The sequence below is a fragment of the Xyrauchen texanus genome, chromosome 43, assembly GCF_025860055.1.
Source record: "Xyrauchen texanus isolate HMW12.3.18 chromosome 43, RBS_HiC_50CHRs, whole genome shotgun sequence".
Lineage (NCBI taxonomy): Eukaryota > Metazoa > Chordata > Actinopteri > Cypriniformes > Catostomidae > Xyrauchen > Xyrauchen texanus.
The window spans coordinates 25,137,720-25,155,742 of NC_068318.1; the positions used below are offsets into that span (position 1 = coordinate 25,137,720).

Genomic DNA, 18,023 nt, shown 5'->3' on the forward strand with positions numbered 1-18,023 from the left:
GTCAAAGAACTCAATCTCGAGTGGTCTCCCCAGAGGTACCTGGACAGTCTCGCGGTGGTTCTTGCAGTCCAGACGCCGTCAAGTGGCCACGCCCCACAGAACTGCTACGTTCTTCCCTGAGGTACACAGCGAACTATCCAAGTCCTGGCACATGCCCCTCTCAGCGTGCATGCGCAGTGACTACGTTCTCACGAATGTGGACCATGGGGAAAAGAACGGCTATGCCCAACTACCCCTGGTGGAGGAGGCGGTAGGGGCACATCTGTGCCCAACTAGTAGCAGGCCATGGAAATCATGCCCCATTCGTCCTTCTAAGCCATGTAGGCAGACGTCCACACTGGCGGGAAAAGCCTACTTGGTGGCAGGACAAGCTGGATCCGCACTCCTTGCAATGGCAGTGCTCCAGGTGTTCCAAGCGAAGCTCCTCAGACAAATGGATGAGCAAGTCTTTGATCCAGAGACTTTTAAAGAGCTTTGGGCCGCTACAGACTTGGCGCTGTGCGCCACGAAAGTCACGTCCATGGGTAACCTGGTCGTTCTGGAAAGGCATGTATGGCTGACCCCCACGGAGATGAGTGACAGAGAGAAGACATCTCTATTGGCTGCCTGAGTGTCTCCAGCCGGCCTCTTTGGCGGCGCAGTGAGTGCGTTTGCTGAGCACTACATCATGACTCAGCAGCAGTCACAAGCCAGAAACAGCTTTATGCCCAAATGGAGCATAGCGCAGATGGCTCGCCCCCGCTCTGTCTCAAGCCAGCCTCCGGCTAAAAGACCCATGGCCGCTAACTCAGGCCCCCGCCGAGCCACCAGTGAGGCCACGCAACCCTTGGCCCAGAGTAATACCATGGTACCGAATCCTCGACCCCTCTGAGACTGAGCAGCTTATGCATCTTGAACTACCTCGACAATTGGCTGTTACTAGCACAATCAGAGGATTTGTTATGCCAACACAGAGACTTACTGCTTCAGCATCTAGACAGCTCGGGCCTCAATGTGAACTGGGCGAAGAGCATGCTCTCTCCCAGCCAAAATATCTACTTTTTTGGAGTCCGCCTCGACTTCACGAGCGGGCGTGTGTACTTCACGAGCGAGCACGTTCAGGCCATTCTACAGTGTCTGTCTCAAACTGGGGAGAAAACTTCCTCTGAAGCTGTTTCAGAAAGCATTGGGATTTATGGCAGTGGCATCAGCCGTCATTGCATTAAGTCTCTTACACATGAGACCAGTGCTGGCTCAAGCGCGGTGTGCCACAACATGCTTGGCACCAAGGGCGCATGTGCATCACTATACTGTATAGCTCCGTTGGTACCATGGACAGCTCCTGCATTTTACCAGCGAGGTGTGGCGCTGGGGCAAATTATCAGGCATAAAGTGGTGACTACGGATGCTTCCAACACAGGTTGGTGGGGCGGTGTGCGATGGGCGCCCGGCTTTCGGCACCTGGACAGGTCCGAGGAGGGCGTGGCATATCAACCGCCTAGAACTATCGGCTGTAATTCTATCCTTGAAGGCTTTTCAGTCAAAAATAGCAAACTGTCAATGTCCTGGTTCGCTCAGACAACATGACAGTTGTGGCATATATAAACCACCAAGGAGGAATTCATTCACCGCCACTGTTGAGACTGACGCGGCACCTCCTCCTATGGAGCAAGTGTGATCTCTCCCTGAGAGCGACATATGTCCCAGGCTGCCTGAATTACACCAAGGACCAAGGGGTGATACCAGGCGATTGGATACTTCATCCTCAGACGGTGTTGAGGATTTGGGAAATATTCGGCAAAGCAGAAATCGACCTATTTGCTCAGTGGAGAATGCCCACTGTCCCCTTTGGTATTCGAAGTCCCAAGCCCTGTTTGGAACGGATGCAATGGCACACAAATGGCAGGCGAAATGCAAATATGCATTTCCTCCGGTATGCCTGATCCAATCTGTCATATGCAAAGTCTGGGAGGATAAGGAAACGGTTCTATTAGTTGCCCAGCATGGGAATTACCGCTAAGGAGGGATCTCCTCTCTCAGGCGCATGGCACAATCTGGCATCCCCAGCCCCAGCTGTGGAACCTGCATGTGTGGCCACTGAACAGGGCTCTCTACATGTGCCAGAACTGACGCATTCAGTCATGAACACCATTTTACAAGCCAGAGCACCGTCCACAATACGCCTATATGCACTAAAATGGAAGGTTTCACTGACTGGTGTCTCTAAAATAGTAAGGACCCAGTAAACTGCCCTATACATGAAATTCTAATATTTCTTCAAGAGTGATTAAATGAAGGACTCACCCCGTCAATGCTCAAAGTGGCCCTGGTCTTTCAAGAGCCACTGTCAAACCCAGGAAAGGCTATGTACCCAAGGTCTTGACAAAACCCTTCAAAGCGCAGGTGGTTCACTTTCAGGCCTTCTTCCCTCCTCCATTTAATTCAGATGAGGAACAATCATTGCATTTGTTATGCCCTGTGTGGGCGCTGCATACATACATTGAGTGCACTTGCCAGTTCAGACTGTCTGATCAGCTTTTTATATGCTATGGAGGACTTACAAAAGGAATGTCCATCTCCAACAAAGACTTTCTCAATGGATTGTTGATGCAATTACCCTGGCTTAGGAATCGCAGGGTCAAATTGGTGTTAAAGCACACTCAACTAGAGGCATGGCCTCCTCATGGGCATGGACGAATGGTGTGTCCTTACAAGACATATGCAAAACACGTTCGCAAGGTTTTACAACCTAGACGTAACGTCTCTTTCTTCACAAGTCCTCTCTGTTAAGAGCACTTGCTATTCATCCGCCATATCTATCTATCTATCTATCTATCTATCTATCTATAGATAGATAGATAGATAGATAGATAGATATGGCGGATGAATAGCAAGTGTATATATATATATATATATATATATATATATATATATATATATATATATATATATATATATATATATATATATATATATATATATATATATACCACAAGACTCAAAGTTCTTGAGGCACGAGCAATGCCCTCCTTGTTCTCAGTCAGAAATTCTGAGGAAATGGTGTCTGTGCACCTGTTTTATAGCGGTCAGTTCGCGGCGAAACGAGCGGTCAGTTTCGCGCCAAAACAGGTGGGGCTCAAACACCATAGCCAATATTAGAATATTGGCGTTATTGTAGAGAGGTTTAAAATAGGTAATGTATGAAGGCACTCCCCATATGCGTTATTAAACGCAATTATGTCTCGTTCCCTTTGTCTCAGGGAACCGAGGTTACGTACGTAACCGAGACGTTTATGACCTGTAAGACTATTCCTGCAGAAGAATTGCTTCAGAAAATTATTTCCATTCCTTCATAATATTCCTGCAGGATTGCTACAGGAAAATGACCCGAAAATCCTGTAGAGGCTTTTTGTAAGGGATATATGTAATTATAATTGTACTTTTTAAAATTAATTTTTCACCCTACATTTTTTCGAAGCTTAATGTGGTGTGTGAGTGTGTGTGTGTGTGTGTGTGTGAATATAGTTGCACCCCTCCCATGTCCCGGTTTAACGCACAAAAATATGCTTTCCTGTACAATAATGCGATGGGTGAATGACAGGTGATATTTTTAGTGACTTCGTGTTCTCTTGGAGTTTCGTAAGCACAGAAGTATATCAGAACGTCTACAGTGTGACGGTATGGTCTTGTGTATTTATTAATGAATTACTCTTGTTTTAAAATCTCCCCGCTCTGCTTCCAGTTGTTATACATCCCCTGAACCCTTTAAAATGATGACTTTTGACAACTCTATAACCTATAAATCCACTTCGTAAGATAATTACACTTTGACATTGAACATCAACAACATAGTAGAACAAAATGTAAAGATGGCTGCGCGCCAGTTTCTCTCAGAATCAGAAAGATCCCTTTATTTGCAAGTATGCTTCCACATACAAGGAATTTTTCTTGGTGATAGAAGCTTCCAGTGCACAAACAATACAACAACAAGACAGAGATAATAAAAGCAAAATAGAATAAAAATAAAAAGCGAATAGAAATATAAGTATATATAGAAATACGCAATAAGACAAAATATACATAATATGTACAAATACAAATCTGTTATATACAGAGCAAGGGAATGTAATGCAGAAGAGGTAGGATATGTTAAATAATGTAACTGACTAGGCTTTGTATTGCACATAATTATAGTTTTAACTGTTCATGAGATGGATAGCCTGAGGGAAAAAACTGTTCTTGTGCCTGACGGTTCTGGTGCTCAGTGCTCTGTAGCGTCGGCCAGAAGGCAACAGTTCAAATAGGTACTGGGCTGGGTGAGTCGGGTCCAGAGTGATGTTACTATTTATGTGAATAAAAGCTGTTTTATTGTACATGGCGAGGAGCCCCTCATGGGCGCTGCCATGTTAAGGGATGTTAATACTGTTCCAGACAACTCAGAACTCATATTTTTACCACCTCCAACTAGGAAATAATAACTGGAACAGCACCTGAAGTCAGACATCCAACTTGTGAACTAGGGGCAGATCGATCAACCCTGACCTAGAGAAGTGTCATTTTATGTAATTTCCAAGATGGTGGCTACCAACAAGCAGAAACTGGGGCTGGGTTTTGTGAAACAACAAACTTTTATATAGTTTCACAGCTCAAAGTGCATGAAAATGCAATGTACAATAATTCCACAAGAGAATGGTAAGAAGAATTGTTTGTGTTTTTAGTCATTGGCAATGTTTTCACCTATTTTGCTCATGAGATAACTACTAGGTAGCCAGCTAGCTAGCATCTGGAAGGCTGTGCTATGTTTATGCATTTAGCAAGCATTCATGAAAGTGACGTGTGATTGACTGGAACGCACGGAGGTCGGAAGTGGGAAATTTCAACTGATATTCCACCACAACTTCATCTTTAACGCAGCAAAGCTATATGGACAGACTGCACGGCCCAGATTTTCTCGACAGGCAGATGTTTAACGCTATCAAAGTTTACCCTGCAATCATTTACTTCTGGATTCCTAATTGCGGAGGTGTGGAAAGGGTCCAGTAGCCACCATGTTATTGGACACTTTTGCACGTGGATTAAATTAATCATGGCTGACTGTAAATAGCAGATTTCTACAATGGCACGGTCAACTAAAACTATTGTGTTTGAATGATGCTGCATCCACACCCCTAGGTGTCAGTGTAAGTCTAAGACGACAAACACAAAAATGACCAAGTGTACCTTTAACCTTACATTTTTGGGTTGTGTTGTAGTAACGGCTCTAATTTATTTCAAATTGACCACCACCAAATATATATATATATATATATATATACACTCACCTAAAGGATTATTAGGAACACCTGTTCAATTTCTCATTAATGCAATTATCTAATCAACCAATCACATGGCAGTTGCTTCAGTGCATTTAGGGGTGTGGTCCTGGTCAAGACAATCTCCTGAACTCCAAACTGAATGTCAGAATGGGAAAGAAAGGTCATTTAAGCAATTTTGAGCATGGCATGGTTGTTGGTGCCAGACGGGCCGGTCTGAGTATTTCACAATCTGCTCAGTTACTGGGATTTTCATGCACAACCATTTCTAGGGTTTACAAAGAATGGTGTGAAAAGGAAAAACATCCAGTATGCGGCAGTCCTGTGGGCTGAAAATGCCTTGTTGATGCTAGAGGTCAGAGGAGAATGGGCCGACTGATTCAAGCTGATAGAAGAGCAACTTTGCCTGAAATAACCACTCATTACAACCGAGGTATGCAGCAAAGCATTTGTGAAGCCACAACACGCACAACCTTGAGGCGGATGGGCTACAACAGCAGAAGACCCCACCGGGTACCACTCAGCTCCACTACAAATAGGAAAAGAGGCTACAATTTGCAAGAGCTCACCAAAATTGGACAGTTGAAGACTGGAAAAATGTTGCCTGGTCTGATGAGTCTCGATTTCTGTTGAGACATTCAGATGGTAGAGTCAGAATTTGGCGTAAACAGAATGAGAACATGGATCCATCATGCCTTGTTACCACTGTGCAGGCTGGTGGTGGTGGTGTAATGGTGTGGGGGATGTTTTCTTGGCACACTTTAGGCCCCTTAGTGCCAACTGGGCATCGTTTAAATGCACGGCCTACCTGAGCATTGTTTCTGACCATGTCCATCCCTTTATGGCCACCATGTACCCATCCTCTGATGGCTACATCCAGCAGGATAATGCACCATGTCACAAAGCTTGAATCATTTCAAATTGGTTTCTTCAACATGACAATGAGTTCACTGTACTAAAATAGCCCCCACAGTCACCAGATCTCAACCCAATAGAGCATCTTTGGGATGTGGTGGAACGGAAGCTTCGTGCCCTGGATGAGCATCCCACAAATCTCCATCAACTGCAAGATGCTATCCTATCAATATGGTCCAACATTTCTAAAGAATGCTTTCAGCACCTTGTTGAATCAATGCCACATAGAATTAAGGCAGTTCTGAAGGCAAAAGGGGTCAAACACAGTATTAGTATGGTGTTCCTAATAATCCTTTAGGTGAGTGTGTATATATATATATATATATATATATATATATATATATATATATATATATATATATATTTTGATATGGTAATGGTCTATTGTCTATGTTTATTGTTCAGAATAACCCATTTTATTATTTATATTGCTTGCCGTTTCCTTTCCATTTCAGATGGCCTGTGTATCAAAAATATTATGTCTTGGGTTTACATTTATAATTTTAACTTAACCCAAACCCTTTAAACCACTTCAGTTTTGAAAGACCTCAGTTTCCTTCTCAATTTAATGTTACCTGAATTACTACACACAAGTCTATGCAGATATTTGTAATTTATCTTAATTTCAGTCATTGCTGATCTTCAATTCTTAACAGTGTAGATAAATACAGGATCCTACCACATAAAATGACATTTACTGCCAGCCCAGAAGCAGTTTGATGAACTATGCAAGAATGCGTGCATAATAGATGTTCTTTAGGAGTTCTTGAACCACGGTCCATCATATATAACTATTTACAATTTCTTTATTCATGCTATCAGAGACAAGTGCTCTTACCTTTCCAATAAAAAAATAAAATACAACTACTTGAAAAAGTACCTACATTACAGAACACACTACTAAATATTTTTTCAATAATTTGCAGACATAAAAATCAAAGTGAAATGCAAACGAGACAAGTAACAAAGAGAAGTAAAAAAATTTATTGCAGTATTTGCTGCTCCACACATGCTGGGGGTCCCTTGTCCCACTGTGGGGTTTAGAGACCCAAATCTTGACCCAATACATCAAAATCTACATTTACAAAAAACCCTCCCTTCCATGTAGGCAACAGATACTGCATGCTCTGCTTTCGACTGAATAAATTATGTCCAGGAGACTCCAGTTTACAGCACGAGAAAACAAAATAAGAAGTAGAACATAAAGCAGAGGAGATGTTTATTTCCCTGGAAACTGAGCTAAGCTAAAGAAATCCATCCGGTCTAGGTTAAACTCCAAGGTCACTTTATTAAGAACATCAACAGACTAATTTCCAACATTCACTTTAGGTTTATTTCTTTAAACAGATTTTTTTTTGTGTCAGATATATAAACATTTTTCGTTTCGTTTTTTTTTTTTGTTAAACTATGATACAGTGGGGGGAAAAAAATTCAAAACAACCAAGTTGCTGCACAACAGCGAAGGAGCTCCCAAACCTTTCTTTTCTGTTTAACTTAAAAGATGTACAGGATTCACATCTACAATTCCAAAACAGACCACACGTTTAAAATCTTCTTTCCTTAAATTGACCAGTTCCACATTGGGATCTTAAAATTGGCGAGTCTGTAGTACTCTTCTCACTCCAACTTAGAGTTTACAAAATGTTGAATCCTGAAGAAGTTTGGCTGCCGAGAGTTCATCAGGCGTAACACAGTTCGAGAGTTATAACAGGTTTAATTAGCTGGAAGTTCCTTCCTTGGCTGCGTACAGTGAACGTAAAGTCTGCACTACTTTGTTGGTCAGTTTGTGCGCACTTGAGAAGGCAATTTTCTTGTAAATAATGTCCGACTCTTTTATAGTTTCCACCCAAGGCACAAGTTTACGTCCGTCTCGTTTCTTGGCCTCCGCCCAGGTGCCCGAGTAAGAGCCGGCCATCCAACGAACTCTGTAGCCTGAGCTTGTCTTCTGAATAACACGTGCAATCTGCGGCCGATCTTTGTACTTAGGACAGCAGATAGCGATGACATCCTTGACTTCTACCTTTTCGTTCATGTGACCTGATGCCTCGGAATCTCCACCTTTTCTGGATCGCCGTGATGACTGGAAGAGTGTAAATAAGAGATATAATGCTGCACTCACGTCACATTGGAATTACCGTTAATTACAAGAGGAAAACTTATTCTACTCTGAGCTGTTCACATTTTGGAACTGTTCAAAATGCCAAAAAAACAAATAAACACCCCTCGCAGTCAATACAATGAAGAAGAAAAAAAAAATCTAAAAAGTGCTAAACACTGTTGTCGCTTACAAGTCTATTAAATAACACAACTGTCAATGGTCTTAAACATGAAGATTACATGATGTCACTATGTCAGAGCTTTCAAATACTTCAGTTTCCAACTTTGGAAATGACAAGTTTGACAAAAGACATGCATAGTTTTTACTAGTTGGAAATGTGTTATTATGGTAACAGTCATATGTTACAAAAATAGAAAAGACCAAAATATAACACCATGTTTCTTTGAACACAAAGGGGTGTTCTTACCCCATGGGCCTTTTCATCAACATCACTGTCGTCATCGTATGAATCAGCAGCATTATTCTTGGGGCTGGAGCCTCCTAGTAGAGCAGTGATGGCTTTATTTCTTGCGTGGGTGTTGGCTGAAGCTTCCCCCTCTTCATCCTCCTCATTTGGGTCCAAGTGCTCCATCAGTACCTTAAACTGAGGAAAAGCAGAAAAGCTACTCAACCAGGAGCAAAACACTCACAAAGCACCAAATGCAAGAACAAACATTGGCTTAAAGAGTATAAAAATTAGTTACTGGACAATGGGATTGCAAAATACAAAATTTAATTTGAGCTAATTTTGGACCCAGCCACTTAAAGGGTTAGTTCAGCCAAAAATGAAATTTCTCTCATCATTAACTCCCTCATGCCATCCCAGATGTGTTTGACTTTTTCTTCTGCGGAACACAATTGAAGATTTTTAGAAAAATCTCTCAGCTCTCTAGGTCCATACAATGCAAGTTAAGGGTGGCCAGAACGGTGAAGCTCCAATAAGTACATAAAGGCAGCATATAAGTAATCCATCCAGTGATTTAATCCATATTACAGTATCTAAAGCGATCTAATCAGTTTTGGGTGAGAACAAACAAATCTTGCTATTACAGTCTCTGGGAACAATCGTGGTTTAAAGTTAATTTACACTTCCCTAGTGCTTGACGCATGTGCAGTGCGCTACATGGTGCTAGGAAGTGTAATCAAGCTTGAAATCATGATTGCCCAAGGAGCCTGCTGCTGTCGTGATCTATAGGGGAAAAAGGAGTTATATTTTGGTCCAAAATCATTTGCATCGCTTCAAAAGACATTAAAACACAGTTTAATGGAATACTTTTATGCTGCCTTTAAGTGCTTTTTAAAGTTTCAAAGTTTTGGTCACCATTCACTTGCACTGTGAGGACTAACAGAACAGAAAAATTCTTCTAAAAAATCTTAATTTGTGTTTTGCACAAGACAGTCAGACACATCTGGGATGGCATGAGGGTTTGTAAATGATGAGAATTTTCATTTTTAGGTGAACCACCCCTTTAACTGCTCAACAATGTTATCCCTTATGTGACCATTGGGACATTGTTGCCAAATGTGTGTATTTTTGGGGGAATTTTGATATTTCAACCTCAGTTCCTAGAATACATCTATAATACACTGTGTACACAAAATAGTTACACTCAGGACCTTCAGGACAAAATTGTCCCCATTGAAACCCTTATTGAAAATTGAATTTGATAACAGTGCCATTAAAGCATAAAATCTACGATGTGCTTTCATTCCGGAGCTCTTGCTTCAAAATAAAAATTTTTAGATATTTTCCACTTTGCCATTTTTCTATGTTTAGCCTATGGAGCAAATACATGCTTTGTTCCTATTTTCTGTATTATAGAGCTCTGCAGGTCAATTGAATAAATGATGCAGCTAAAATTGTGTGGGTGTGTTGGTATGGATGTCAGAGTGTGTTTTGTATGTGTGTATTGAAAAATGTGTGTGTGTAAAAAACAAACTGGCATTTAAAGGTTTAAAATCCTGAAAAAGAATGAATATTTGATAGTTATGATCAGGACTGATTTTGGTTAAAAAACAAAGTCAGTAAAAGTGGAAAATAATATTAATATAGAATATTTTTATGGCAGTGTTTTGACGCTGACATTTTTGTCCTCTAAAGACCTCTGAGTAACATTTTATAAATTGACTCACAAGAGTTCTATATATATATATATATATATATATATATATATATATATATATATATATATATATATATATATATATATATATATATATATATATAGGCAAATCAGAAATGATGAAAATGTGTATGCATACATCTAAATACTGTCTGACAATCCTTCTCTTGACATCATAAGTAATATCTGCATCGGACTGGTTGTTCGTCAGGTAGTCCAGTGTCTGGCGTGGGTTGAAATGCACATTGGCTTTCCTGTTTACAGCCTTGTCATAAATCTTTGCAGATTCTGTAGGTGAGTACTTCAGAATTTTACTGCAGGAAGAGAGACAGATGCAAAAATTCAGCATAAAACCTGTGTACATTGACGTGTAATTATGTGATCTGCTTAAAATTTCAGTTCACCCAAAAATGACAATTCTGTCGGAATTTACACACCCTTAAGTTGTTCCAAACCCATTTGATTTACTTTTTTCTGTGGAACACAAAAGGATATATTAGGTAGAATGTTAGTCTCAGCCACCATTCACTTTCATGTAATCTTTGTCCATTCAATAAAAGTAAATGGTGACTGAGGCTAATATTCTGCCCAACATCTACTTTTGTGTTCCATGGAAGGAAGAAAAAGTCAGGAGGGTTTGGAACAACACAAGGTTGAGTAAATAATGACAGAATTTACATTAGTAAGTGAACTATCACTTTAAGGATCAGAATGCATTTGGATTGGTTGTCACAGCTCACCTATCAGAGAATCCATAGAGGTTCTTAAGATGCTGCTTCAGCATAAGGAGCAGCAGGATGCCCTGAGAGGCATTGGAAAAGTCCAGCAATGGTTCAGGATTGTCAGGGAGACGCAGCATCACCTTGTCCACATCCTCCAAGTCCAGGTCTGAGTCAGAGTCAGAGTCCACGGCAGCAGCTCGCTTAGATTTCTTGGGCCGCCGGATGACCTCATCACTGCTGTCACTACCACTGCTGCTTTCTCTGCTACAGTCCTCATCATCTTCATCTTCCTCAGAGCCATATTTTTTCGCTCTCTTTTTCTTCTTTTCTAGTTGTCTTGGCTCTTTCAGCAAAGACTACAATGCAAGGAAAATTGATAGAAATCTGGATGTTAGGTTTGAGTAGGTATAAGTGTTGAGTAGGGACTCCAAAATGAACACTAGTTTCAATAGCATAAAACTGGCTTTTGGGAGTAAATAAAGCACTCACCAGACCAGAAACTTTATTAGGAACAGCAACATACAGTGCATTCATAAAATAGTCAGACCACTTCCTATCTTTTCCACATTTTGTTATGTTGCAGCCTTATGCTAAAATGCTTTAAATTATTTAATTTTTTCACATCAATCTACACTACATGCCCCATAATGACAAAGCAAAAACCTGATTTTAGATAACTTTGCAAATTTAAAAGAAAAAAACTGAAATATCACATTGACATAAGGATTCAGACCCTTAACTCAGTACTTAGTTGAAGTGCCTTTGGCAGAGATTACAGCCTAAAGTCTTTTTGGGTATGATGCGACAAGCTATATACACCTGGATTTGGGGATTTTAATTCATTCTTCTCAGCAGATCCGCTCAAGCTCTGTCAGGTTGGATGGGGACCATCAGTGGACAGCTATTTTCAGGTCTCTCCAGAGAAGTTCGATTGGGTACAAGCCTGAGCTCTGGCTGGGCCACTCAAGACACATGATCTCTGGAGATCAACCAGAGTGACCATTGGGTTATTGTTCACCTCTCTTACCAAGGCCCTTCTCCCCCGATTGCCCAGTTTGGCAGGGTGGCCAGCTTTAGAAAGAGTCCTGGTCTTTCCAAACTTCAGCCATTTAAGAATTATGGAGGCCACTGTGCTCTTGGGAACCTTCAATGCAGCCGAAATTTTGTAGCCTTCCCCAGATCTGTGCCTCGACACAATCCTGTTCCATTGGCCTCATGGCTTGGTTTTTGCTTTGAAATGCACTTTCAACTGTGAGATCTTATATAGACAGGTGTGTGCCTTTCCAAATCATGTCCAATCCATTGTATTGGACTCCAATCAAGGTGTTGAAACACCTCAAAGATGATCCAGAGAATTGGGATGCACCTGAGCTAAATTTCAAGTGTCATGACAAATGGTCTGAATACTTGTGATATTTTAGATTTTTCTTTTGAATAAATTTGCAGTTATTGAAAATCTGGTTTTGGATTTGTCATTATGAGGTGTGTAGTTTGATGTGATTTTATTTATTTTAAGTATTTTAGCATAAGGCTACAACATAACAAAATGTGAAAAAATTAAGGGGTCTGAATACTTAATGAATGCACTGTAAAGAAAGATAGCCTGAACCTTGTTAAATGTAAGTGACTCAAACGATTCAAACCAACCTTAATCGTCTACTAAAAGAAAGCGTCTGTTGGAACACATTTTTTTCTCTACCGTTTTCTCCCCAATTTGGAATGCCCTATTCCAATGCGCTCTAGGTCCTCGTGGTGGCGTAGTGACTCGCCTCAATCCGGGTGGCAGAGGACGAATCTCAGTTGCCTCCACGTCTGATACCATCAATCCGTGCATCTTATCACGTGGCTTGTTGAGCGCATTACCGCAAAGACATAGCACGTGTGGAGGCTTCACGCTATACTCCGCGGCATCCACACACAACTCACCATGCGTTTACGCATTTGTTGTGGCATTGTTTTGACAACCTTATGCAATGTCACAACATTTATTTCCGTCCAGAGCTGCATTAATTTTTGACCAAGTATTGATAACGGGAGATTCGAACCACTCCGTAAAGTCTTCTCCAGCACATCCCAAAGACTTTCAATGGGGTAAAGGTCAGGACTCTGTGGTGGCCAATTCATGTGTGAAAATGATTCCCCATGCTCCCTGAACAACTCTTTCACAATTTGAGCCAGATGAATAGTTTGTAAAATTATTGCAGAATAGTTCTTTGGCCAGTAAGAAATAATTATTGCTGTTAAATGTACTCATTTCACCAGCTATTGGCAGGTTTGGCAAAAAGTTAATTTTGGACCCTGTGTTAGAGTGAAGAGAGAATAAGATGAGTGATTCAGCAAGTGTCACACCTCTTTAAAAGACTGCAGCAGGTTGCTGCCGGACACAGACAGCGTAATGTCGACATGATGCATAATGAACAGCGGCTCCTCCTGACTCTGATAAGGAAAGCAGGCAAGATTGTCTGCTACGTACAAGAGCATGTTTACGTCCGACTTCTGCATGGGAACAAAATAAAATGAGCTTTATTAGAGATTCTTAATACACACGCCACACAATGACAGAATAAATATTGACTGCTATGTAAAAATGTAGTTACAGAGGTTACATTTGTTATTATAAATAGGATAGTCACAGTTTTAAAATCCGACTGGACGGGCCACGTTTTAAGGTGTTGTAATATAGCCAATACATCAGTGTCTGAACATCAATTGAATTTGATATTAAAGGAATATTCCAGGTTCAATACAAACTAAGCTCAATTGACAGAATATGTGGCATAATGTTGATTAACACAAAATGTATTTTCTTTAAAACAAAGGAAAAATCAAGGTTACAGTGAGGCACTTACAATGGAAGGTTTTTGTGGGGTTTAACGGCAGAAATTTGAAGCTTATAATTTTAGAAAAGAGCTTACAATAATTAATTTGTTAAAACTCATGTATTATTTGAGCTGTAAAGTTGTTTATATTGTAATTTTTACAGTTGTTTTAGGGTTTGTTGACATTACATCATCATGGAAACGAAGTTACAAAATTGGCTATAACTTTAAACAGAAAAGGTTAGTAAATTATTTTATCAAACTAAAATCAAGTTAATGCATATTGTTTATGTCTTATGGCTATACTTTTGAAAAAGGAAGTAATTTAGCATATATAAAAAAAGGTGGCCCCCATTCACTTCCATTGTAAGTGCCTCAATGTAACCCAGATTAAAGAAAACAAGGGGTATGTCAAAATACATTTCTGTGGCAATCAATATTATGCTAAACTTGCATTGAACCCGGAACATTCCTTTAATGCAGCTAGTAATGTGTAGCTTAGACTTTGGCTACTGAACAATATTAATTTACTTCAATAAAATTCATAATAACCATTTTTTTTCTCACAGACAAATTTTAAACTTAATATGTCCCACCCCGACCACTTCCTGGTTCAATAGAAAATACATGAACAGAGAACAAAAAAACTGCTCATTAAACCATAACAAGGGGACTTTAATAATACTTTAATAATAATATTATTAACATAATGATTTGTGAATGCGTGTGTCTTAGCATATTTTACTACATATTTCAATCATAGTGAAATAACACATGGCATTGAGTGGCTTGTGGCTTTGGTAAGAAATGGTAAAAAATGTATATCACTTACCGAACTGTCATCAAACAGATTGAGCAGCGAGATGAGGAAAGCTCTGCGGTGTTGCCGGTTCCCACGCACCATGGAGTAGAGGTGCGAGCAAAGAGCCGTATTTGTCTCATCCTGTCGGAACCCCCTGATGACAGAGGGCTGTGAACCCATGATGGCCTGCTGCACCTGATAGGACATCTTCATCCCTGCCACAGCCTTCATCTGTTTGCATTCATCACACAGACGCACATTACTTTATAATTAATCACATCATTATTAATTAGCAATTGAGAACTGGGTCTTATTCAGAGCCAGTTCCATTTAAAAAACTTGGAACCAGATTTATTAAATTCCATGCAATTCCCATACCTAATCATCATGCATTAAAAACAGTCATCAGTTATTCAAACCCACTTACATGAATGAATCCGGTGTATTTCTTATCAATCTCCACTAGCTGTTGATCGGATTTATTCCTCATTGTGGGCTCTGAGTCTGTTCCCATGGCGATAAGATATGGAACGCACTGCAGGAGAACAAAGATTCAAAACTCAAAACACTTTCAGACGAGATTGGGTGGAGTTTTCTGAAGGTTTGTGCAGTGGGTACGTGTACCTGTACAGGGTGAATGAGGCCTTGGTTGAGAGTCAGGGCGATTACATTTAAGGCGAAGTGTCGTACGCTAGACTGTGTGTGGAAAAAGGACTCCAGCACCTGCTTGAGGTAGAGCTGCATGATAGAACTGCTCATGCCAGAGGAGATATCACCCATCTCCTTCAGATCCTCCTCCTTGGCCGTCTTCTTCCCTGCAGAGATCATAGAAATATAATAAACAGTCAAGAAAGGTAGATCAGCAGTAAATATGAGTACCTCAAAAGAGGGCTTAGCGGACCAGATATTGATTTAATTGGTCAGAAAGGACTGGTCTAAATCCAGGGTTTTCAATCGCAATACTGCAGGGGTTTGCAGAGAAGATACATAAAACCAGGGCTGTTGATTTAACATGTTCATTCAGTGTGATTATTTAAAATAACACGTTTATAAAATGTATGCGATATTATCCATGTCCCTGGACCGTAATATAGAATATTCCTACTACATTGCCAGAGCAATTCTAGCTTGAAGTATCGGCTGTTTTCAGCAGGGGGCAGTAAGTGAAGCTCCAGGTGTATAGCTGCACAGACAACAAACCACACTCAGGCTTGCTTGGCACTAGTGACAGCACAAGACGATGATGCGTTCTTACTTTCAAACAAAGCACAATTCTAAATGCAGTGGTCTTGAGACGTGTTTTTCTACGTTTTAAACTACATTTAAATTGACAGCGACCAAAAATCGTCAACACATTCAACAATTTCAACTGCAAAATGTATTGCTGTGGACTGTAGGCCAATAAAAGGTTTGTGTTCAATTTTATGGAAATAACAAGAGACATAATAATGAATAATATGCATTCTAAAGCCACTTTTTGTATTGCCTTATCAATGCTTTACTTTTCTGCCAAAATAATGTAACGCACTTTATTTGTCTGAATTATTAGCTACAAAATTAAAAACACCTGCCTAATATTGTGTAGGTCCCCCTCATGCCACCAAAACAGCACCAACCCAAATATCAGAATAGCATACAAAATTGTACAGAGCGGTCATCTTAGTTAACGTAGACTTTGCCATTCTCTGTTGACCTCTCTCATCAACAAGGCATTTCTGTCCGCAGAACTGCTGCTCACTGGATGTTTTTTGTTTTAGGTATTATTAATACCCAAGTAAATTCTAGAGACTGTTGTGTGAAAATCCCAGGATATCAGCAGTTACAGAAATACTCAAACCAGCCTGCATGGCACCAACAATTATGCCACGCTCAAAATCACGGAGATACATTTTTTCCCCATTCTGATGGTTGATGTTGACTTTAACTGAAGCTCCTGACCCATATTTGAATGATTGCATGGATGATTGTTGGAGCCCGGTTAGAGTATTTCAGTAAATGCTTATCTCCTGGGATTTTCCGTGTCTCTAGAATTCACTACAAATGGTGCCAAAAACATCCAGTGAGCGGAAGTTCTGCAGATGGAAATGCCTTGCTGATGAGAGAGGTCAACAGAGAATGGCCAGACTGGTTCGAACTGACAAAGTCCATAGAATTAATCAATCATTATATACTGAATAATTGTTATTTGGGGCCCTTCTCAACAAATATTTTTATATGCAATTATTTGCGATTAATTAGATTGATTAATCAGCATATCATGTAATTAATTTGATTTAAAATGGTAATCGATTGACAGCCCTACATAAAAAAAAAAATCCATTATATAAATTTAATAGTTAATGTTTCAATGAAAGTTCAAATAATGTCTTACCATAAAAGGTGATAAATGGGGCAAATTTCAATTTATTATTACCAATTTCTGAACCTTTTAGATGGAAATGTTTATAACTTTTAGTGATTAAATGTCTCCAATAAGACAAAAACCAAGATGATGTGATTTATTTGATCGAAACAATTTGATCATTTCCCAGCTTAATATGCAGTCAACAGTAAGCAAGCAATTTTGTAGGTTGATTTCACAAAAAGTTTAACACTATGGCTCTTTGGGGCTATAAAATCATTCCTCTGTTTGTTTGAACACTCTGTCCTGCACGACACATCAACAATGACCACATTTACATGCACTTAAGAAAACTATTTATTCCAGGGTTTTAGCAGAAAGTGGCATTCTGAAACGTCATGTAAACAAGAACGCTGATTTCCTTATGCTGTTTAAGGTATTAAGAGAAAGCGGTTTAACACCAAGATTTTTTTGGGAAAACATGGCTTAATGTGGTCATGCAAAAGTATTAGTGCCATTCTGATGGGTCTTTGAAGAGTGCGTGTGTGTGGAAAAGACCAGGATAAAAAAAACATCATAGGATAGAGCTCCACAACATGTCAGCACAGCAGAAAGAATTCAACATTTCTGGGAGTACAGTGGAGAGGGAAAAAAAAAATAAAAAAAATCACACACTATAAACTATACCCTTTTATACACACCAATTTAAAATATCGACTGTCCCTCACGTTTGTGTATATGCTCATATATTGGGGGAATACTGGAGTATCACTTAAGAGGGAAACCCCACTACTGCAGTGCAATAGTAAGTTAAGGAAACAAACACAGCAACAAATCTGCGATATCTGGAAATAAAGAGAAGCAATGGAGAATAAAATAATAAAGTCTTCCTTGGATGGGAAATTACATTGC

General features: G+C 39.9%; 1 protein-coding gene across 1 annotated transcript in view; it reads right to left on the minus strand.

Moving 5' to 3' along the window:
* Positions 1-7,401: 7,401 nt before the first annotated feature.
* LOC127635988 (nipped-B-like protein B) overlaps positions 7,402-18,023 on the minus strand; it is a 37,143-nt gene continuing 26,521 nt past the window's right edge. Inside the window, 8 exon segments of the mRNA XM_052116330.1 lie at positions 7,402-8,286; positions 8,732-8,908; positions 10,567-10,741; positions 11,168-11,505; positions 13,499-13,645; positions 14,801-15,001; positions 15,198-15,305; positions 15,395-15,585. Of these exon segments, the coding sequence (XP_051972290.1) occupies positions 7,924-8,286; positions 8,732-8,908; positions 10,567-10,741; positions 11,168-11,505; positions 13,499-13,645; positions 14,801-15,001; positions 15,198-15,305; positions 15,395-15,585 (1,700 nt within the window). The 3' untranslated portion in view covers positions 7,402-7,923.